Genomic DNA, 23,339 nt, shown 5'->3' with positions numbered 1-23,339 from the left:
GGCGGCTCAGCATTGACAGCCTGTGTATCATGAAAATGGAAAATATGCATAACAATATCTGGTTATGTGACTTTTAGTAATAAGATACTGCCTGAGGAAAACATCAGTAGGTTAATTTACAGTAGGCTAAGAACCAAATCATCCAAAAGTACATAGCCTAGGGGAAGTGTGGCAAATTCCAATAAAAAGATGTGTTGTTTTGCTGTGTTCAAGGCTAGACTGGTGAACTCTATATCAATATACAAATTACAAGCATTTGGAACTGGGTGAACTAGACTACATTCTTCTTTAGAGTTATGGTCACGTGGTGCTGCGGGGAGGGGGGGGGGGCATTTAAATATCGTCCATAAGGGACCAGCTCAAACTAGTTGAGAAAAAAACAAAGCTTGGTTGCCTGGTTGAATACAATCAGCTCCCGGACACGCATAACGCATTGACCAAACGGCGACAGTGCATAACAGTCAAGTAAGTCTGACATTTTTTATTCATCTGCTGCCACGTGTAAAGCAGATCATTACGTTACATTTGTATAGCTTTTAGGCATACAAATATATAGGCTAGTTTAAAAACTTCATTGTTTCAATGTTCATCAATTGGTGTAACGTAATGCTTGCAAAATTGGGTAGCCCGTAGTTTACTTTAAACAACATCAAACTGATGAATAAAAATGTGCGATAGCCTTTGTGGAAGCTCATGTGAAACTCCTAATTGTTCGAATGCAAGGTTCACGTCAGAGTTAATTGTAGCACATTCCTCCGTTAATGCGTAGCATACGGTTCTAGGCTACATCGAAGAATTCAGTTCGCAGCATTTTTTTTGTCACTTTGTTGAATGAAAACGGTGTAATTATGGCGTGACATTATGCGAAAGAATTAGATGTGATGCCGGTTTCTAGCCTGGTGTATCATTGTTTTAATGTGTATTTAATTTCTAAAAATCCTCATCATAGCCTCCAGTATGAACCAGTAGTTGATTAATCCCTTGCATTACTCTTAATTAGTCTATTCGTGTCGGTTCTGTTCCCTTGTCATTGTCGTTTTATAGCCTACTCTTTCATTTCAACGGTGGCATTATGTTCTAGGCTACTTTTTTTGTCTGAAGAGTTGGATCAAACGTCAAACTTGGAGTCTCAACTAATTGTTGAAATTGTATCCTACGCCGATTTTACATTGCTGGTTAGACTATTTACTTGTAATCTGTTCAAATCATGTGGGCATGTGTGTTTTGGTGATCTGAGAGAGAGAAAGCTCCCGGCTCAGCCAGGCGGTCTGAGGCCATCTGGAAGCAGAGCGCGAGAGAGGGGGTGCGAGTCCAATTGTTTTGTTTGTGGCCCAATTCCTCCTGGTGGCTCCAATTCTGTCAAAACCATCAAGGCTTTTGTATTAATGCAGGAAATGACTGGAACCAAATATTTGCATATCACTGAAGAGGTCTGTCAGGAAAATAGTTCTGTCAGAATGTACTTGATCTGTTTATTAATTTGACAGAGCCAGAACCTTTAGATCTAGTGTCATCTCAAAGTTGGAATGGAAGGAGAAACCTGAAATATCACCAGAGCAAACTAGGTCACCCTCTGGTATCTATTTTCCATGAAATCCCAGATTGTCTCATAAAATGTTGTAAATATTTAGCCTACTCCTCATTACCACGCCTGAAGAGTTTCCCATGCAAGCCCAAGGACCCAGGGTGCTTGGGACCCAGGAGGAAGTTTTAAAATGCCCTGCTAAACATTGAGCGAAAGGAGCGTCACACCCTCTTTCTTCATCTTTAGAGACGTTTTGTCTTCTTATGCAAATAAGTCTATATTCAGTGGCGCCTGAGGAGCCCCCCCTCCCCTTCTGCCCCCTCCCTCGGCGAGGGCTCAGCGGTGGGCCTTTAAGAGCAGTGAAAACGGGCCACAGCAGCCTTTGTGTGGAGCCAGTGAATCAGTCTTCCTTTGAGGCTACGAGGGGCTTTGAGTGCTGGCCTCTCCCTCGCATGGCTGGAGCAGAGCGGGGAGGCCTGCTGAGCGCGCTCACTGCACACAAAAGTGCTCCCCGGCAAAAGCCCTCCACATTTATGAGCAGCTGAAGAATGGGCCAGCCTTGCTCTACTCCTGGGAGGAACGGAGGGGGGAAAATGGAGCGGAGAGCCTTTGCTTTAATAGAGAGCCGGGGGCCTCGTGAAACGGCCAAGATGGAGGAATTTGCCTGTGCAGCTGAGACACTGACAGACATCTGCTCTTAGATGGGATAGGCTGCCTGGGGCACAGTTCTCGCACTACCACACTCATGCCACTTTACTATACTTACACTACTTAAGAATACTCTACCATAGGCTCTACACGTCACTTCACCATACTTATACTTCTTTAGAATACTCTACCATAGGCTCAACCAGACCGATACTGCTTTAGAACACTATTTCTGCTTTAGAACACTCATACTGCTTTAGAATACTCATACGAAGTGAAAAGTGTAAGCATTTAGATCTGTTTTCTGGTTCAAACGTCTGGTGTTCCGCATTAACACAGTTGCGCACCCTGTACAACCTAGCTGTCAAAAGTGTGTACGTGTGAATGCCGCCTCATTCTGCTTTAGAACGCTCATACTTCTTTGGAGTACTCAGACTGCCGCCTCATTCTGCTTTAGAACACTCATAGTGCTTTAGAGTACTCAGACTGCCAGAGTACTCATACAGCCTTAGAATATCCATACTGCCTTCAAATACCCACACTGCCTTTGAATACTCATTCTTTCTTAGAATATTCATACTGTCTTAGAATACTCAAACTCTCACTCAGTTATATTAGTGTACACAGTGGTGTGCATTTTTCAGTGAATGTATTATCAGACCCTCCTGATGAGTGTGTGCCTGGCCTGTGAATGTGGAGAGGTGTATGATGACTGTGTGTGCCAGTTGTGTGAGTGGTGAAAGGTGTGTATGTGTGTGGTGACATTTGTGTGATGAGCGTGCCAGGAAGTGTACAAAGTGGGAGTGGTGCCCGGACCCAGATACCGGAGTGAGAGGCGGCGGCAGGGGCCAGTACAACACCTGGAGAAGTGTGTGTGTGTGTGTGTGTCAGGGCTCCAGGGGGATTAATTACAGGGGGAAGACAGCCTGACAAGTAACATAGTGTGTGTGTGTGTGTGTGTGTCTCTGTGTGTGTGTGTGTGTGTGTGCGTGCACCAAGTCAGGCAAACCTTTCTGCAGTACTGAGAGCTTCCTGCAGCCTGGGGCTCAATCACGGAATGGCTTATATTGACCTGTCAGCTCCCTTTTCCCTGGACTAAGTGATTAACCCTCTAGACTAGTCTTTGCACAGACTAGGGATGTAACTCTGTGTGTGTGTGTGTGTGTGTGTGTGATTGTTTATTCTACAGAATGCGGCATATCCTCTCTGTAACCCTGCTGTTGGTGATCGTGATGACAGCAGATGCATCAACAAGGAAGAAAGGTTAGTACATTACTGTTTAAAACACAAATCAGCTGCTAGCTGCTCTGCTAGCTGCTCTGGACTGCTTAAGTAAAGTTGTGATGTCGGACATGTCTGCTGCTCCTCTGAGTTGCTAACGTGTGTTTGTGCATCCTGTTGGTGTGTGTGTGTGCCCAGTTGGTGTGTGTGTGAACGCCCATTTGGTGTGTGTGAGCGGCGCCCAGTTGGTATGTGTGTGTGTGTGCGCCCTGTTGGTGTGTGTGTGTGTGTGTGTGGGTTTGTGTGTGCATCCCGTTGGTCTGAGCCTGATGCCTGCTGTGTGTGTGCCCAGATAAGGTGAAGGAGCCCAAAAGCGGCGCAGACTGCGCTGAGTGGAAGTACGGCCGGTGTGTGCCCACCAACGGAGACTGTGGCGCCGGCGTGCGCGAGGCCACCTGCAACCAACAGACCAAGAAGCACAAGTGCAAAGTGCCCTGCAACTGGAAGAAGGACTTCGGAGGTAAGAGCCAAAGGTTCAGGCACAATCTCAGGCCCTGTCGCCATGACACTCAGGCACAATCTCAGGCCCTGTTGTCATGCATGTATGTAGCAAAGCTGAAGTCACTAAGGTCCTGTGGCCATGCATGTAGTAAAGCTGATGTCACTAACGCCCTGTTGCCATGCATGGATGTAGTAAAGCTGATGTCACAAAGGCCCTGTTGCCATGCATGTAGTAAAGCTGACGTCATTAACGCCCTGTCGCCATGCATAGATGTAGTAAAGCTGATGTCACTAAGGCCCTGTTGACATGCATGTAGTAAAGCTGATGTCACTAAGGCCCTGTTGCCATGGATGTAGTAAAGCTGATGTCACTAAGGCCCTGCCTGCTCTGTGCTCTGTGTCTGCAGCGGATTGCAAGTACAAGTTCGGGCGTTGGGCAGAGTGTGACTCCACCACCGGCACCAAGAGCCGCTCGGGCACGCTGAAGAAGGCTCTGTTCAACGCAGACTGCCAGGCCACCATCAAGGTGTCCAAGCCCTGCGCCCAAAAGACCAAGAGCAAGCCAGCCAAGAAGGGCAGGGGCAAAGAGAACTAAGGGGCATCTGGTAGGACCACTCCGATGGAACCCGCGGAACCCGCACCTCCATCCTGTCCCCCACGCAGAACAATCCTCTCCTACCTGAAGACCTGACAGAGATGGGAAGATCACTTGACATTCCTCTGGTAAAAGAAGGGAAAGGGTGTTTTTGTGGAAGGATAAACCTGTGGCAATTTGACGTTTTTTTCCCCCTGAATTTCGGTAGACATCCACACATGTAAATGATCTCAATATAATTATAGAATTGCTGTCCGTGGTTTTACAGAGTAACACCTCTAGGTTCTTATTATGTAGGGTTACTTTAAACTTTTACTGTACATTTGGAGGTTTCGACAATTTATCAAGTGCATTTTTACAATGAAAATTGAGATACTGTAGACGTAACATTTTATAGGAAATATTGATGGATATTTTCTTCAATTTATAAATAATTTACTTTTTTTAAATAAAAATGAAGATAATTGGTCACATTTGTATGCAGTAGAGACAGTATGTGAAAATATCTACATATCTGAAATGCTCTGTACAGTCCTATAAAACCTCACACATATGATGACTTAGTGCTCTGGCCTGTGAATAAAGGAGTGAGAGGAAATTGTATTTTCTCTGGTCTGGTGTCTTGACTCATTTCTGAAGTACATCCTCACCCCTAACCCTAAACCCCAACCCTAGTCCTCATCCTTACTCCTCCACAGTGGTGGACAGTAACTAAGTACATTTACTTGATTACTGTATTTAAGTATGATTTTCAAGTATCTGTACTTCACTTGAGTATTAATATTCTTTGGAAACTTGACTTTTACTCCATTATATTTGAAAGGCAAATACTGTACTTTTGACTCCACTACATTTGAAATATGAGCATGAATTCCTCGTTATTTTTAAGCACATTTGAAGTGATCCTTTCAATGCAATAATGAAATAGACCATATTGAAGTTTTTTCAATAGTTCAATTTGAACTTGGCTGTGGTAGTGATACACATGATAGTGACAGCAGATTATTCAGCAGAATATCCATGATCATGATGAATTTGGAAGAAAATTAGACCTGACCTGACATTCACCACATAGCTAGATAATTACATCATTAAATGGTAAATAAAATTACTCATAATTGAGTTATCCTGTTTTGTATTCGGTGGTGAAAATGCAAGGAACTAAAGATTTGTTTAAATCTTTGTGACCAACCAAAGGATGTACATCTTGGCAAAGAAACATAGAAACATTACATTACAACACATTAAAAAGGACAAATACTTGTTCTTTGTCCACCTCTGCTCCTCTAGCAAAGCGGTCATAAAACGGGTTTGATTGGGAATCACTACATCAGATACATCATAGTGAGCACTCATGGATTTCAGTCAGAAATGCCCCAAAGGCATGTGCTTCATCAGTAATGTAGAAAATTAAAATAACTCAGAAAATAAAATTAAAAATCTATTTGAAAAGTAATATTTCAATTTACTATCTAGAAACAATGTTTGAGGAGATCTTTATGTGAAAGAAAAGCTATTCAACATTTCATGGACATTTGTTTTATTGAAAGTTCAACTAATGGATGAAATTGAAAATCTGTGCTGTTCATATATAGAAACTATGCTTAAAGTACTTTCTGAAACTATTGTAAATATACATTATGAGGGGGTTGCAGTATTCAAATTATTGTCGAAGGGGGACATGCCATTAAAAGTATGGGAACCACTTATATAGGTTATCAAGACGTAGCTAACACAAAGCTGTGGTCAAGACTTAATTCACACACAGCTGTGGTCTTCTATTTGGAGTTGATGTTCTTATACCGACACAGCAGAAGATTCCGGAAGGTCTTCTTGAACGTCTCATTGCAGAGTGCATAGCAAGCGGGGTTGATAGTGCTGTTGATGTAACACAGCCAGTAGCTAATTGTCCACATTGTGTCTGACACACAGAAGTGGCAGAAGGTCCCGATGAGAACCATAATGTTGTACGGCGTCCACGTCACCATGAAGGCCAGGAGCACGGCCAGGATGGTCCTGGTCACCTTCCTCTCCCTCAGCGAACCACGTCTCCTGCTCCTCTTGCTCACGCGGCCGCAGGTTGGGGTGCCGGGCACAGGGGCGGAGGCACACCCTCCCAGCTTCTGATTGGAGAACCTCAGAGCCCTCCGGAGCCCCTGGTGCCCCACCTCCGAGAGCCGGACGGCCTCTCCCATCTGGGCGGGCTGGCTTCTGTGCTGGCTGGACTCTGTGTCCAGTGGGGTGAGGTCCTCTGCTGCATGAGGGCCTCCTATAGGATGGGCGCTGGACGTGTGGGACAGTGCGCCACTCTTGCTGGCCGAGACCTTGAGGAAGCGGGAGGTTGTCTCGGTGGCGGAGAAGTTTGGAGCAGAGCTCCGTGGGTCCGAGTGGCGTCGGCTGGCCCTGGAGATGCGGGCGTACAGAACCGCCATGAGAGCGGCCGGCAGGTAGAACGATGGAACCGCGGTTGCTAGAGTAACGGCGGGGTTCGACAGGAGCTGGATGTAACACTCGTCCCTCTGGTGAAGGCGTTGCCCATTGAAACGCTGCCATATCAGGATGGCCGGCGCCCAGAGCACGAGCGAGATAACCCACGCCGTCAGAACCATCAGCGCTGCGTAGTGCCGGGTCCGTCTGGATGGGTAGGTCAGGGGGCGCGTCACGCAGAGGTAGCGGTCCACGCTGATGAGCAGCAAGTGCATGTTTGAGGAGTTGCTGACCACGTAATCTACCACGAGCCACAGGCTGCACATGAGTGGCCCAAAGGGCCACTGACCCATGAGCATGTACGCCGTGTAGATATTCATTGAGAACGCACCGATGACCAGATCTGCACACGCCAGGCTGAACAGGAAGTAGTTGTTGATGGTCTGGAGGTGGCGGTTGACGCAGATGGAGAGCATCACCAGGATGTTGCCCAGGATGGTCATGAAGCTCACAGAGCCTGCCGCCCCAATGATGAGTATCGTTTCCACAGAGCTGTAGGGGGTGCTGTGATGACCGCTCGCCTCTCCTGTGCCATTACCCAGACAACCAGCCCAACTACCATTTAGACCGGAGTCAGTACCCTGCGAGAATTCACACAGGCTTCCATTAAGGATTGAGGACATGATTAAATCCATCAGGATTAAAGCCAGTGCCACCCTGAGAACAAATAATTTCACTACTAAGTGTCAACACTGCAGTTTTGGAAGAATTATTTGCAATTCATGTGCAGGAAATGCAATATTATGGACATGAAAAATGCATTGCTCTAAATAGTACTGCACAATACAGCAGAATCACAATATTCACAATATTATCATTATTATTGTAGGTGCATTGTCTACTTCAGAAACACTGCAGTTTTTGTCCCATAACTGTAGTTATTTTTTGTTATATTTCACAATGCTGGCGTTCATCTAGTTCATCCTGTAACACTCCAGGCATTTTAGCGACACTGAACCATCCATGACATTTGTGCAGAGAGCTAAACTGAAACTCCCAGTAAAAGCAGTGTTGTGAAATAACTCCACTCACCATTTCAGTAGCCTCAGCTCAGGTGTTTACAGGCAGTGTGCAGCAGCCTCCGCCCGAAGCCCAGCCCCACAGGATGTCCAGCATCAGCAGCAGGGGAAACACCCGGGTACCGTTCTGGCGTTTCCAAGGCAGCTGGGACGTTCCCTAGGTCTCTGGGAGATGGGTAGTTGCTGCGGTGACCGCTTCAGATCGGCACATGGCGCCTGTGCAGCAGAGCATCTCAAGAGCTGTGTATCTGGACACAGCCGGCCAGGTGACCGGTGGTGGCTAATGCAATTATGCTAACTAATAAGTCACATCACTCACCCTAACCAACTTACACAGCAAACCCTTAATGCATACATGCATCCTCTCCACAACCAACTTACACAACCCCCAGAATGAATGTATACATGCTGCACTCACACAACCACTGTCCACTCCTGTTGCAAGTGTTACCAAGTGAAAAGATATCCTTTTACATGAGACTGGTCTGTTATCAAGTGATAACATATCTGTTAATATGAGACTGGTGAGTTATCAAACGATAAGGTATCCATTTACATGAGACTGGTCTGTTATCAAGCAATAACATATCAGATAATATGAGACTGGTTTTTGTTGGTGCGATGGCCTTTTCAACATACCATGCCGACAGTAGGGGAGACAACTTTTTAATTAATTCAGAAAGCTGACTTGATGTGATGTCACTGTTGAAACCCTTAAAGGTGTGAGTTTTTGAACATTCTAACAAAAGATTTCATGCTGCCATGTTGAATTCAATGAACCCAGATATTTTTTAAAACGTTAAAAGGAATTTTCCAACATTCCTGTCACACCGGTGACAATGCACCTTCAGAAAGCTGACTGAATGTGATATGACTATTGTATTAACACAGAAAGCGGACTGTTGTTGTGACTTGATTTGTTTATTAACACAGAAAGCAGACTGTTGGTGTGACTTGTTTATTAACACAGACAGCTGTCTAAAATAACATCCATGAGGAGCCGCCCCCACCCTTGCCCCAGCCCCTGGTTTTGTTGACCTCTCTGAATGAACATAACACTGGATCTTTGGTGTTCCATTGCACTTGGTAGAACCTTCAACAGATAATCTCAGTTTTGTCAATGCCATGGCGACAGACCGTCACCGCCTTAGCGACAGACAACAGACATGATGCAGAAAACACCACAGGTTTCAGCGCCAGAGAGAGAGGGAGGGAGAGGGGGAGGGGGGAGAAGGAGAAAGAGAGAGAGGGAGAGATGCAGAGTACTTCTGGCTGGGTTGAGCATTGCTTCCTAACTCTCTCTGATGGCCACACCATTAGGGCGGGGAGTGGAGTGGACCAGATTCTAGTACTGCATGGGTTCCGGTGCTGTTTGGGTTCCGCTGCTGCTCAGGTTTCAGCAGACAGGCTCCGGTGCTGCACAGGCTCTGGTGCAGATCACGTTTCGATGCTGCACGGGTTCTGGTGCTGCTCAGGTTCGGGTGGACAGGCTCCGGTGCTGCATGGGTTCCGGTGCTTCTCGGGTTCCGGTTCAGTCACTGTATTTAAACCCACTAAAGTTGCTTCAGCCCAGCTGAACATGACCAGCCGCAGGCCTCTGGGAAGGGCAGAGAGCCGGCTGGGGAAACCTGTGATGGCTGCCTGTCTGGAGTCCCCAGGGGGCTACGCTGTCGCACCTGCCCTCGCCGCTACTGGGCCTCCCACCCTATGCTCCCCAACACCCCCATGCCCACCCCCCACCCCCCTGCTCCCCACCCCACCCAACATCACAGCCCAGCACACACACCAGATCAGAGTCCCCACCAAACCCCAACACCAGATCAGCGTCTTTGTCTAATGCCCACCTGGGATAATGGGGTGGGGTGGGGTGGGGGCAGGTAAGAGGAGCATCATGATTGTTAAGGCAGTCAGTCATTTTTCCTTAAAAAAGAAGATGCACTCAAGTGGCTGTTGAAGGCATTTCCAGATCCGTTGTCACGGAAACAGGTGAGCGATCCTGTGTCTCCTCCCCTTAGAAATGTCTCTGTAAAGGTGGCGGGGTGCCAAGACAACCTTGTGATCGATGAACCGAGTTTTAAAGTTTTTTTTTTTTTTTTTTTAAAACAGTTTTAAAGTATAAAACTTCTTTAGGAAAAAAAAAAAAACAACACAAACAATACTCAGTGATGGAGCATTCAAGATTACTTGTTGTCTAAAGTCAATCAAGGGTTGTGATTTTTTTTTTTTAAACAGATATTTGTGTTCAAGCAAAACAACAAACAAAACAACAAACAAAAGCAGAAAACAAACACAGCTGAAGCGCTACGATCAGACTGGTGACACCACTGCTTTCTCTCTCTCTCACACACACATACACAGACCTGTCTGAACCGCTACGATCAGACTAGGGACACCACTGCTCTCACACACACACACACACACACACAGACAAACACACCTGCCTGAAGAGCCAAGATCACACTGAGGACACCTCTGCCTGCTTGCTTGCTTGCTTTCTCTCTCTCTCTCTCACACACACACACTCTTCATCAGTGCTTTTCCTGTTAGTATGCCTTGGCGCAGGAGCAACACACACACATACAGCTGAAATGGGCTTTTTCAAGTAGGTACTGCTCTAGCCCCACACCTCAGCAGAGAGAGGTGCATATCCTCTCTCCTCACACACACACTCTTTCCTAACACACACACACACACACACTTTCTGCAGAGAGAAGGAGGTCCTAACACACACACACGCATACACAGACACACAAACACTCTTTCTGCAGAGAGATGGAGGTCCTAACACACACACACACACACAGAGACAGACACACACATACACACACTCTTTCTGCAAAGAGAAGGAGGTCCTAACACACACACACAAACGCAGACTGGACAGGAGGTCCTAAAACACAAACGTGTTAAATGTAGTGACAGTTACAGATCATCTGTCAAACATACACACACACAAACAGGACAGAGAGAAGAACAGACTGCAGCTGCACACACACACAGCCCCATCCTGAGATGGAGCTCTGCGTTTTTGGTGGCGCAGTATGCCAGCACCTGTGTGTGTGTGTGTGTCTGTGTGTATGTATGTGTGTGTGTGTGTGTGTGTCTCCCATTGCATGATTCTCAGTTTTCTTCAAGGGAATCCCAAACTGTACTGACCACTGGAGGTGCTATGAGTGGGACACTTCGGGCGGTGTGTGTGAGTGTGTTATTGTGCCTCCTCAGAGTCCAGCTTATCTTACTTCACAATATTCATGTTTGCGTCAAATTAGTCAGCGCTTCCACTGCAGTCCCCACACACACACACACACACACACACAGCCCCTGTAGCACAGCAGAGGATAGGGTTGCATCAGTTGACACACACTCATCCGTTTTCCGACATTTTCGTTCATATTTTATGCATTCTGTCTTATCAGATTAAAACACACTTGCAGGGAAACACCAAGAAAGAAGACAAACCAGGCAGAACTCCCTCTCCATCCAGGAGGGGTAACCATGTCCTCCAAACTTAAAAACACACACAGGCTCCCAGCTCAGACGAGCCAGGGGCATCCGGGCACAAGCCGTTAAAATCAAAATGGCACCAGTGCTGATCGGAGATGAAGAGAACTCCAGAGGCGCCAAGGGACCTCAGAGTTCCTCAAGAGCATAACAGACACTTCCTCAGCGAGAGAGAGAGAGAGAGAGAGAGAAGGAAAGAGAAAGAGAGACAGAGCCAGACAGAAAGAGAGTGAGATGTCTTCAAGTAAAGCCCTTTCTCTTTCTGGAATGCCTCTGCTGTCTGCAGGACCCAGGGGGCGCCCCAGTCCCGCCCTGAAGGTGCAGCATGGGGGGGCAGACTGATTGGTTGTGGAGTCAGGGGTAAATCGGGGGGGGGGCATGGGACGCTCAGGGTGCCAAGGCCAGCCGTGCCACCACCTCCTCCCCACTGGGGGCGCTGTGATGTGGGCTGGGGGGCTGGAGAGCCCTATCTGCTGTAACACCTCCTCCCCACTGGGGGCGCTGTGATGTGGGCTGGGGGGCACTATCTGCTGTACTGGTCTCCCGGGCCGCCGCTGCCGCTGCCTCCATTGTTGTTGTTGTTGTTGTTGGAGCTGAACAGGCGGTGGGGCGGTGGGGCGTCTGCGCTCCTCTCCTCAAACACGTCCTCCATGTCCGCAGGCTCCAGCCTCCTGCGGCGGCCCAGCGGAGACAGCGGGCCGGCGTGCTGGGGGCTGGCGCTGCGCAGCGGGGCAGCGTGCGGTGGGTGCGCTGGGCGCTGGTGGCGGGGCTGCAGGAGCAGGTGTGCGGAGGTGGAGGCGCCGGTCTGCGAGCCGCGGTGGATGCGGTGGCTGACGATGATGTCGTTGCCGAAGCCGCCCATGGAGGCCATCGTGGTGCTCTGCTCACGCTGCACAACGGCCGTCATGCCGCCCTCCGCCATCAGCCTCCGCAGCCGTGCCAGCGCGTCCTCCCCTCCGGCCACGCCCCCGGCCGGCTCCACCGCTGACCCGACGCCGTCGGGGGCGCCTCCTCCCGCACTCGTCTCTGCGGAGCCGTCCGGACCTGCGAAGGACACGGGGAACACAGTCAGTCCTACAGGTGAAGCTGTAGCTACGGCAACGGGGTGGTTATTGCGTCTGCTGGCCGGCAGGCGTTGTTAATGCGAGAGGATGGTTACCATGGTTAGTGGTGGGACCACTGGTCTGTGCAGAGGTGTCCTGTGAAGCTGGTTCCTGTGCTGGAGGGTCAGAGGTCACCTCCGTGGTTACGTCAGTGCTGGCGTCGGGCTGTGAGCCACTCTGGGTCTGAATCTCCACACTCTCCACTGCAGGCCAGAGTAGAGGTTAGAGATCCACTACACTCCACCACTATACTCACCCACTACTATACTCACCCACTCCATTGTACTTGTGGGATAATTTTTATATGTTTCTCACTGAATGAAATGTTTTAGTATAACGTGTGTGTGTGTATATGTAATATATATATATATATATATATATATATATATATATATATATATATATATATATATATATATATATATATATATATATATATATATATGTGTGTGTGTGTATATATATATATATATATATATATATATATATATATATATATATATATATATATATATATATATATATAAATATATATATATATATATATATATATATACACACACACACACACACACACACACACACACACACATGTAGTGAAATCTGGTTATGTAAGGGATAATGCCCTTCGATGCGTCCATTATCAGAAATAAATGGACGACGTGGAGGCGTGAACTGTCCGACGCGAATCGGAGGACGGTTGCTTCCGCGAAGTCCATTTATTTCTGATAATGGACGCATCGAAGGGCATTATCCCGTTTATACCATGGTCACTTACGAAATAAATAAATATGAAATCAATTATCAAATCAATTAGTGTGTGTGTGTGTGTGTGTGTTAAGGGTATAAGAGCTGGCTTCACCCAGAGATATGTGGGATTGTTACGTGAAAAAAGCTGCAGTCTCACACCAGTTGTCTTGAAGTCATTTTGACCACATACTCACTAGCTACACCATACTCACCCACTCCAGCACTATACTCACCCACTCCAGCACTATACTCATCCACACCAGCACTATACTCACCAGCACTATACTACTCATCCACTCCAGCACTATACTCACCCACTCCAGCACTATACTCATCCACTCCAGCACTATACTCACCCACTCCAGCACTATACTCACCCAATCATTACACCCCTACTCATGATCTAAATTATTACCAACTCTTGATCTAAATTAGAATAGATCAAGGTCAGTGTTAATATTACTGCATGCTGTTTTGTCTGGCTAGTATGCAGGAAGCAGCCAGTCATGGGCTGGACCGCATACCTTGTATAGAGCCGGCACTTGCCACCCTTATCCTTTCACCTGATTAGGCATTAAGGCCAGACGCACGTTGTCCCCGGCCACAGTGTCGCCTGACCGACAAGCTTATTGGGAAGAGCTATGACTTGGCAGCGCGGGTTGCACGCATAGGCAACTCAATGTCACCCCTTATACTGTCCCTTTCACAGACCCTCCAGGCCTCTGGAGCAGACCAGTCGGCAGAAGTGCTGAGTGAGGCTTCACTGAAAGCATTTGGATATATGACAAGGGAGCTGGGGAGACTAATGTCGTCCCTGACCCTGACACGGCGACAGATATGGCTGGCTCAGTCACCATTGTCGGAGCCCTGCAGGAAAGCCCTTCGTTGTCTCACGGTGGTTCCTGGACAACTCTTTGGGCCTTCTGCACAGCAAACGCTCGAATGCAGCCTACAGGTAACGCAAACCAGGCAGCAGTTTGCTAGCCTGCGTCGTGCACCCATTCGGGACAGAGGCCCACTACGGCAGGTGATACTCTTTAGCCAATAAGGCGGACCTTTGCACAGGGGTCAACAAGGCCAGAGCGGTTTCACCGGCCAGCTGACAACCAACCCTCTCACAGGGAACAGCGCACGCCTGAATATCGCCCCTTTCGGAGTCGGAGGGGGCGTGGAGGTAGACAGTGACGTCTACAGGCTGGTGGTCGGACACTTCACCAGAGAACAGCTCAATTACTGGGAAGCGAATACAGCAGACCCCTGGGAAGTGTCAACCCTATCAAAAGGGTACACCATCCAGTTCAAGCACCGACCGCCAAGGTTTCAAGGGATCAAAATGACTGTAATGAAGGACCAGGGCAAAGCTCTGGCCCTACGCCAAGAGGTTCGGGCCTTCCTGGAAAAGGGGGCCATCGAGCAACTAGGGCCACCATCACAAAACAGTGGGTTCTATTCCACATATTTTTTAATTCCAAAGAAGGGGGGTGGACTTCGCCCCATACTGGATCTAAGGCCGTTGAACAGCCATCTAAAGGTATTCAAGTTCCATATGCTTCACACAGCAGAGGTATTACAAAGCGTCAAGCAAGATGTCTGGTTTACAACCATAGACCTGAAAGATGCATATTTTCATATTCCAATTGCACTTCATTCCTCCGCTTCGTTTTCGAGGGGAGGTCTTACCAGTTCCAGGTCCTGCCATTCGAAATCTCTCTGGCCCTCCGGACCTTCACAAGATTTGCTGCGGCAGCCCTGGCTCCACTTCAAGGCAGAGGTATGCGCAGCCTTCCTTAACTAGACGATTGGCTTCTCTGTTCCCAGACAGGCACTAAGGGACTCAGCCCTGCTAGTCGCTCATGTTACCAGGCTAGGGCTCACTGTGAATTTCGAGCTCCCTAATCCCCAGGCCAGCAGACGGTGTTCATTGGAATCGAACTGGACTCGCAGACAATGAGGGCAACCCCATCTCAGAGGCGGGTAGACGAGATTCTCCTCCGCATAGTGCGATTCAGGAGAGGCCGAGCTCTGACGCTCAGGTCCTTTCAGGCACTGCTGGGCATGCTTACGGCAGCTTCTTCCGTAGTCCCCCTGGGCCTCCTTTCTTTGAGGCCTCTCCAAATATGGATGATCAGGCTAGTGTTGCATCCGAAACACCACAGGCACAAACTGGTGACGGTTACCGCCATTTGCTTAAAAGGGTTACAGCCATGGAAGAAGCGTTCATTCCTGACCGCCGGGATTCGTTTAGGGGTCATACCTTCTCGCAGAGAAGTGGTAGAGAGCGACGCATCCCTGGCCGGATGGGGGGCTGTTTGGCAGGGCAAACCTGCCCAAGGCACATGAGACCTTGACAGAGGGAGCAACACATACATGTGTTGGAGCTACAGGCAGTCACTCTTGCTCTCGAGCATTTCCTGCCAGTCCTAGCAGGGAGACACATCCTTATAAGCATGGACAACATGTCAGTGGTTTACCATATCAACCACCAGGGGAGCAAAAGGTCTCTAGCGTCCCTGAGGCTGATTCAGCAGCTACTCTCATGGGCCTACCCTCAGCTATTGAGCCTGAGGGCAATGCACATCCCAGGCACACGGAATGTCACAGCGGACTCCTTGTCCAGACAACACCCCGATCCAGGGGAATGGAGGCTGAACCTAGAAGTGGTGCACGCCATCTGGCACCAATATGGCAGAGCGGAGGTGGATCTTTTCACCTCTCAAGCCACGACACACTGCCCCCTCTGGTTCTCACTCAGGGAGTCAACAAGCCCCTTGGGCCAGGATGCACTGGCGCATGGGTGGCCCCAGCAGCTCCTATATGCATTCCCCCAACTCCCGCTAATACTAGAGGATTCTCCAGGAGGGCCACCAAGTGCTGCTTGTAGCCCCCAGGTGGCCAGGGAGAGTCTGGTTCCCGGTGCTATACAGCCTGCTGGATGGACAGCCTTGGCGTCTCCCTATGCACACAGACCTCTCAGCTGGGTTTCTGGATCTGGCATCCGAACCCAACACGATTGCAACTTTGGGTGTGGCCTCTGAAGGGCCTGAACCACTTCTAGGGGCATGTGACCCTGCAGTGGTACAGACTATCCACAACTCACGGGCACCCTCCACTAATGCGCTTTACGCTAATAGGTGGAAGCTTTTTATACAATGGTGCCAAGAACATGGACAGGAGCAAACACGTTGCCCAATACCAGCTATCTTCAGTTTTCTACAATCAGGGTTTGATTACGGACTGGCGGCATCCACTATCAAGGTGTATGTAGCTGCAATATCAGCTAGGCATAACAAGGTAGAGGGAGTTACAGTGGGATCCCATAGTCTGGTGACCCGTTTTCTCAAGGGTGCTCAGCGACTGGGGCCCCCTCAAAGAAGGAGAATACCTTCCTGGGACTTGCCGCTGGTACTGAAGGCACTGTGTCGGCACCGGTTCAAACCTCTGGGGAGGTAAGGATTAAAATGGTTGTCTTTGAAGACGGCTTTTCTCCTACCCATGTCATCGGCGAAGAGAGTGGGGGAGCTACACGCGCTGTCTGTCAGCCGGGAATGCCTACAATGGAGTTCCGACGGCACAGGGGTGACCATGTGGCCGAACCCGGCATTTTTACCCAAAACCTTCTCTGCAACGTACGCTAACCAGCCGCTCAGTCTGGGAGCATTCGAGCCCCCAGCCCAGGGGGAGGAACTGGGGCAAGGTGACATTCTTCTATGCCCAGTCCGAGAATTGAAAGCCTATATTGAAAAGACCACTGCCCTCCGACAGTCAGTGTTTCCTCTACGTTTATTTCAGCATGGCGGCCCCCCACGGTTAAATTAATACCGCCACGGTATCAGAATCAGGGCAGACGCACATTTGCTTTTTAAATAATCCTGCGACATATCCTCCCCTGCTGGCTGCCGCTCACATTGCATTTTAACAATAAGTAGCCTAAACTAGTCAGAGGTTATTATGGCCCGTCCAGTTTCAGTTCATATATATTGTATTGATGTAGCCTATTTAAAGCATTAACTTTCTTCTCAGTGTTTCCTCTTCATTTAGCGGTAGAGTCGCAAAATATTGTCCGGAAGGATAGTAGGCTAAATGCCCTCCGCTGGCTGCTGAAAATTGCAGTTTAAGAACAAAGAGCAATGCTAATCCGAGGTACCTGTCTAGTTTTATTCCATAAATATATTGTTTTTATAGATGTTAGTGACATGTGCTATCAAGAGCTTCCATGTGCTATGCATGTTTGTCAACATCGCAAAAACTACAATTTTCGCACAACTTGGTGGAAAGGTGTAGCACAGGCCAAGGAAAACCCATTCATTTCTGAAGCTGATCGTATAAAGTATTTCCCATATCGTAGTCTATAAGCTCGCTTGCAACATCAGCAAAAATTAAACTGGAGAGAGGACATCTCTGCGAAAACACCGCTGTTACATTACATGCGCACATTAAAAAAGCAACGACTGCTGGTAGTAACGAAGGTAAATTACTGCCGCCACTGTTAAAAAAAAATCTAGCGGAAAAACTGTTCATTATTTATCTGCCACACAGGACAAGCGCGGGGCCTGGCTTTGTCCAAGCAATGGCTATCCAAGTGGATCGTGGAAGCCATCAGCTATGCCTACTCTGATAGTGGCTTACCGCTTCCACGTTCGTGGTCACGCAACTCGGAGTGTAGCTGCGTCATGGGCACCACTACGCGGAGTCCCACTTTCCGATAAATGCATGGCGGCCCCATGGGCATCGACTTGCACATTTGCAAGGTTTTATAGGGTCAATGTGGCCACGAACCTCGTAGCCACAGCCGCCCTCTCAAGCCATTAAAAAGGTATGTAGATCTTCCTCGTGACCCTGTTGGTATTTGTCATCCAGGTGCTGAAAGTAGAAATGAAATAGAACGATGGTTACGTATGTAACCTTGGTTCTATGAATTTCGGATGACTGCCAGAGCTTGGCAGTCACTTGGAAGGCGGACGAGAAGATTGCCAAGAGGTCACTTCCGGGGAGAGCGCACCTTAAGTACCGGGGCGGGGTCATGAGTCACCCCTGTCACGAGTGACTTTGTTGATATAAACACTCGACCTGCACGTGCATGTGATGGAAATCCAGGTGCTGAAAGCACCCATCAGAAATTCATAGAACCGCGGTTACATACATAACCATCGTTTCTACGCTCGGTTGATAAATGAGGGCCATTGTCTTCTTTGCTCTCAGTGCAATTTAATAAGTACAAATGTTTCAACACTCACTCATCAACTCCACCACTATGCTCCTCAACTCCACTATACTCACTAGCTATACTATACTCATCAACTCCACACTATACTCACTAGCTATACTATACTCATCAACTCCACACTATACTAACTAGCTATACTATACTCATCAACTCCACACTATACTCACTAGCTATACTGTACTCATCAACTCCACTCTATACTCCACCTCTCCTCTATACTCACTAGCTGTACAATACTCATCAACTCCTCTATAATCACCAACTCCACAGTATACTCACTAGCTATACAATACTCATCAACTCCTCTATAATCACCAACTCCACACTATACTCAGTAGCTATACAATACTCATCAACTCCTTTATAATCACCAACTCCACACTATACTCACTGGCTATACTATAGAGAGGTTCTAAGAGGTTCTGATGTTTACTAGAATGGACAATGATTAGGTGGACTCACCCTGAACTGCTTGGCTGTGGCTGGCCTGGACTGCTTGGCTGTGGCTGGCCTGGGAGGTTCCTGGCTGCTGGGGGTCGCGGTCCGTCTGGGTCTGGGCATTCTGCAGCGAGGGTGTCGGCGTTTGCGTGCCCTGAGAGTTAACAGAGGTCGCGGTGGTTGCTGGGTGACGAGGCTGCAGGCCAATGGCGTCCATTAGACCCATGTCCCTGTCCAGCCGCAGTATGGCCCTGCTGGACCTGCCCCACAAACAAACAAACAAAAAAACAATTAACTTTATCTGCTCAACCTGTCTGACAAACAAACTATAAACATGATCTGCTCAACCTGTCCCACAAACAAACAATAAACATGATCTGTTCGACCTGTCCCATAAACAACCAAACCGGCCCACTTCATGACTACGAGGGGCTGGACTCACCCTGGCCTGTCGGCAGCTCTGCCTCTGCTAGTGCCGGGGCTGTTGTTGAGGGAAAAGGCAGAAGACTCTGAAACCTGCTCTGTTGGACCCTCTCCATCACTGCGGTAGTCCCTGTAATGGTACGTACACACACACACACACACACACACACACACACACACACACACACAATAATATAAATTCACTAAACTACATGGGTGCTTGTCACAATACACTTATAAAAGTCATACTATCTTCGATAGTATTTTGAAGTACTATTCTGCATTGTTGGTTCTCTTCCATCTTTATTTACCCTTATTAATAATTAGTGACCCCTCACTCATTATGTACAGTATGTGTGATGACTCCTTATTAAAGCCCTGTGCCTTACGCCTGCTGGATAGACTCCGGGTTCAAGTGAATTGATCAAGTTAACATAAAATACATTTTGTTGTGTCTGACAAGAGTTGACCAAATTAAATGATTAAAGGTGCTCTAAACGATGCCACGCGTTTTTTAGGCTAAAACATTTTGTCACTTACTGCAAACATCACCTAACCAACCGCTAGCTGTCTGTGTCCTGAATACACTGTAAAAAAAACATAACAAACATAACAAACTGTTCCAGCAAATCACAGAAGAGATGCGCGTTTAGGAGAGGTTCAATTGCACGGGAGGGAGGGGGAGGAAGTAGCGAGCTAGCTCTGTTTTGTTTAAAAGTCAACAGAAGTGACGTTACCCAGCATCGCTTAGAGCACCTTGCTTGGTGACCATTTATTTATATAGGTGAATAAATGTCCAATTTTATAAAAAGTGTTTTAATATAAAACCTGTTCCCCTTAATGTTTTTGTAGCAAATGTACCTATACACATAGCGACTTTGAATTAAGTAGGATTTTAAAAAGTGTTGAAGACTTAGAGAGTGGTTTTGTCCCTTATCTCAAAAATCAGTGAGTTGCAGTGGTCTTTTAAATTATCCTGTCTACGTATCCTCCCACGCTGGCTGCCACTCACATTGCAATTTAACAATAAGTAGAACTAGTGAGAGGTCATTATGGCCTGTCCAGTTTCACTCCACATTTTGTATTGATGTAGCCTTCTTTATTGTAAAAACATTAACTTTCATCTTCGTTTTGTAGAGGTGGCCAATATTGGATACTTTCGGCTCAGATGTTGAATCATTGTCACGTGCTGTTGTGGTACGCCAGTTCTGCTTTGCAGTGGACACATTGCACCTTGTCTTCTTTTCTAAGTTTGAAATGATCCCAAAACTTTGGACATTCTCTTCCTTTTACGGACAGTTTCTTTGCTCTCTGTCATCGTACCAACTTAATTCTGAAAGTGGTGTGTGCGTCAGTAATAACAGTCCGTGTGAAACAATAATCCCTGAGCTGAGCAGGCCACATAACGCATGTGATAGGAATTAAGAGAAGCTCTGAGGCAGAGAATTTTCCATTTTTTCCAGAGAATTTTATCATTTTTTGTAATTGAAATATTCAAGTAATCGTTTCAGCCCTACTGGACACCAGTTACCATCACTACCGTACCACTGGATTACTAACACTACCAGCTACGAACACATGACTATGTGTGAGAGAGCATGTGTGTGTATATGTGTGTGTGTGAGAGAGAGAGAGAGAGAGAAGAGAGAGAGAAGAGAGAGAGAGAGAGAGAGAGAGAGAGAGAGAGAGAGAGAGAGAGAGAGAGAGAGAGAGAGAGAGAGAGAGAGAGAGAGAGAGAGAGAGAGAGAGACTCACACAGGTCGGCAGATGACCAGATCTCCCTTGTTGGTCCCGTAGGCGAGGCCCATTCCTGGCTCTGGAAGCCATCGAGCTGAATTGATGCTGACGTGCCGCCTCTGGTCGGGCCCCATGGGATAGACCACGTTAAACGCCATCTGCAACACAAGGCAACACAACACAACACATCTCAACATGGGATAGACCACATTAAACTCCTCGTAACACAACACAACACACAGATCACACCTCATTGGGCCGGCCTGCTCAAAAGGGACACTTGTAAGGTTCTACATGTAGCAAGCTCCCTTTAACACATTAAAAACTGACAAACAAGATCACAGAGAGAGAGGAGATGCCTGTGGGCTAGCTGTTGGGGGGAGAGGAGGGTCCGGTGTAGACTGACCCTGCCCACAGCAGTGGTCCGTGTCCGGATGCCCGTGATGGACGCGGGGGGCAGCGGGGTCATTTGGCTCCTTCTAAATGAGATGCCATTGTCTGCCCCCTCATCCCCGCCCATGGCTGGAGCAGGTGCCTGCCAGACGGACTATAACAGGCCACTAATAAGGTCTTTCCTTTTCAACAATGAGTTTGAATTTGTGTGTGTGTGTGTGTGTGTGTGTGTGTGTGTGTGTGTGTGTGTGTGTGTGTGTGTGTGTGTGTGTGTGTGTGTGTGTGTGTGTGTGTGTAATCAGCATGGCGACAGAGCAGCAGAGCGTTCTGAATCAGATCAGCTTGGCTGCTGTTGCTGTGAGCCGTCGCTACGCCATCAAATATCTCTGAAACTGAAATCAGTTACTGAGGCGTGAGGCACAAACTGGCTGGTCGGCACACTGCCACTCTGGCAGATCAAAACCTGGCAGCAGAGCCATGGGGTTAGGGCTGGATGGTGTTGCTGTGCTGTAAGTGGTTGGGGTTGGGTGGTGTTGCTGGTGGTTGGGGTTGGGTACAAGGACAAAAATCGGCCCTGGCATATTTGGCCCAAGCAGCCCTCAAATCGGTCGGAAACATATCTTTTCAACTAAGTGTCGTGGTTTAGCCTAGAAATCTAGACACAATCTAGCGGCAGCAAATGTAATTTGCTGCCCGGGCTAGTCTAGCAACTCTCTGTTGGCTTGTGAGCTGGAAAAAATAAACTTCGATAGGGCCAATCACATCGTGCATAGAGATGTTAGGCGGGCTTAACATAATGATTGATGGCAGAGTTGCAACTGTTTGGCTTGTTGCAACTGTTTGGCTTGAATTCCTTGCTACTTGAAAACAAAGAAGATGGATGTTGCTGTTGGTGAACAGCATGACACGAGTTAAGCTTTTTTTAAGTTGGCAAAAGTTTGAACAAGCCAACTAGCTCCGCTGGTGGGAAAACGCATGGGACTCATGAGTTGTAGCGCTGTCCTATTGCGTGCAGAGGGAATTTGAAAGACAACCGATTATCCCGCCCCTCGGACTGAACACTGCCAACGGTGAGTGCCCAGACCCTACATTTTAATGTGGGTCTGGCTCGTCAGGCTAGTCGTGGAGCACTGACAGTGGACAAATGTAGGCCTCACTGGCTATCACACTGACTGATCAGAGGCAGCCATGGAGCACATCATGTCCATATTTAAGTATGCAAGCAATTATGAAAGAAGAGTTTCTGCTAGAAGTATCATTTCAAATTATTCAATACATTTAAACTAAGTTTACAATGCAATTGATTGTACCAAAAATGACTGTATGTGTAAAGAGCTAAATTAACTAGATTGTGGTAGACCTTATTGTACTTTATACCAGTTAGTTAACACTATAGGACAACTGAAACACAAAATAAACAGGGCAATTTTAATGCTTGTTCCTGGAAATATTTAATAACAGTAGAGCTACATGAACTCATTCCCTTTCATGTCTTTCAGTACCCTATTGTATGGTTATAGGTTAGTTGCCTTGTGCATGAATATGACTTGACGTTTTGTAGCCTACATTTCCATCAGTCTACAGTCTTTTAACCCATCTTTAGTAAGGGAACCCTTTCGAGATAGAACCCTTTCGACGCTCTACTTTGAGACCAACCACTCATGCCATCGATGTTGAATTTTGGGCATTTAACGGAAACTGATAAATCTGACCAACAATTAACATCGATTTGACACTCTTTTGCTGCCCGGATTTGCAAGTCATTCATTTGGAA

The 23,339-nt window shown here is 47.6% G+C and overlaps 3 protein-coding genes across 4 annotated transcripts in view; 1 reads left to right on the top strand and 2 right to left on the bottom strand.

The window, feature by feature from the left end:
- Positions 1-353: 353 nt before the first annotated feature.
- On the top strand, positions 354-4,678 carry mdkb (midkine b). Its single transcript, XM_076301195.1, has 4 exons — positions 354-465; positions 3,363-3,436; positions 3,747-3,914; positions 4,303-4,678. Exons 2-4 carry the CDS (start codon positions 3,364-3,366, stop codon positions 4,488-4,490), a joined length of 429 nt encoding a protein of 142 aa, XP_076157310.1. The 5' UTR covers positions 354-465; position 3,363; the 3' UTR covers positions 4,491-4,678.
- A 1,590-nt stretch (positions 4,679-6,268) lies between these two features.
- On the bottom strand, positions 6,269-7,477 carry chrm4b (cholinergic receptor, muscarinic 4b). Its single transcript, XM_076298775.1, has one exon. It carries the CDS (start codon positions 7,418-7,420, stop codon positions 6,269-6,271), a length of 1,152 nt encoding a protein of 383 aa, XP_076154890.1. The 5' UTR covers positions 7,421-7,477.
- A 1,444-nt stretch (positions 7,478-8,921) lies between these two features.
- Positions 8,922-23,339, bottom strand: part of ambra1b (autophagy/beclin-1 regulator 1b) — a 32,252-nt gene continuing 17,834 nt past the window's right edge. For both annotated transcript variants that reach the window (XM_076267999.1, XM_076268005.1), the window contains exons 15-19: positions 21,191-21,330; positions 19,455-19,565; positions 19,037-19,272; positions 12,657-12,803; positions 8,922-12,541 (exon numbers count right to left, since the gene is read on the bottom strand). In XM_076267999.1, the coding sequence (XP_076124114.1) occupies positions 12,021-12,541; positions 12,657-12,803; positions 19,037-19,272; positions 19,455-19,565; positions 21,191-21,330 (1,155 nt within the window). In that variant the 3' untranslated portion in view covers positions 8,922-12,020. The remainder of the gene's footprint in view (positions 12,542-12,656; positions 12,804-19,036; positions 19,273-19,454; positions 19,566-21,190; positions 21,331-23,339) is intronic.

This window comes from Alosa pseudoharengus, unplaced genomic scaffold (assembly GCF_046254945.1).
Source record: "Alosa pseudoharengus isolate Yale_2024_CS ecotype anadromous, Long Island Sound unplaced genomic scaffold, YU_APseudo_1.1 YU_APseudo_1.1_scf_10, whole genome shotgun sequence".
Classification (NCBI taxonomy): Eukaryota; Metazoa; Chordata; class Actinopteri; order Clupeiformes; family Clupeidae; genus Alosa; species Alosa pseudoharengus.
This window is presented reverse-complemented; position numbering and strand designations above follow the sequence as displayed.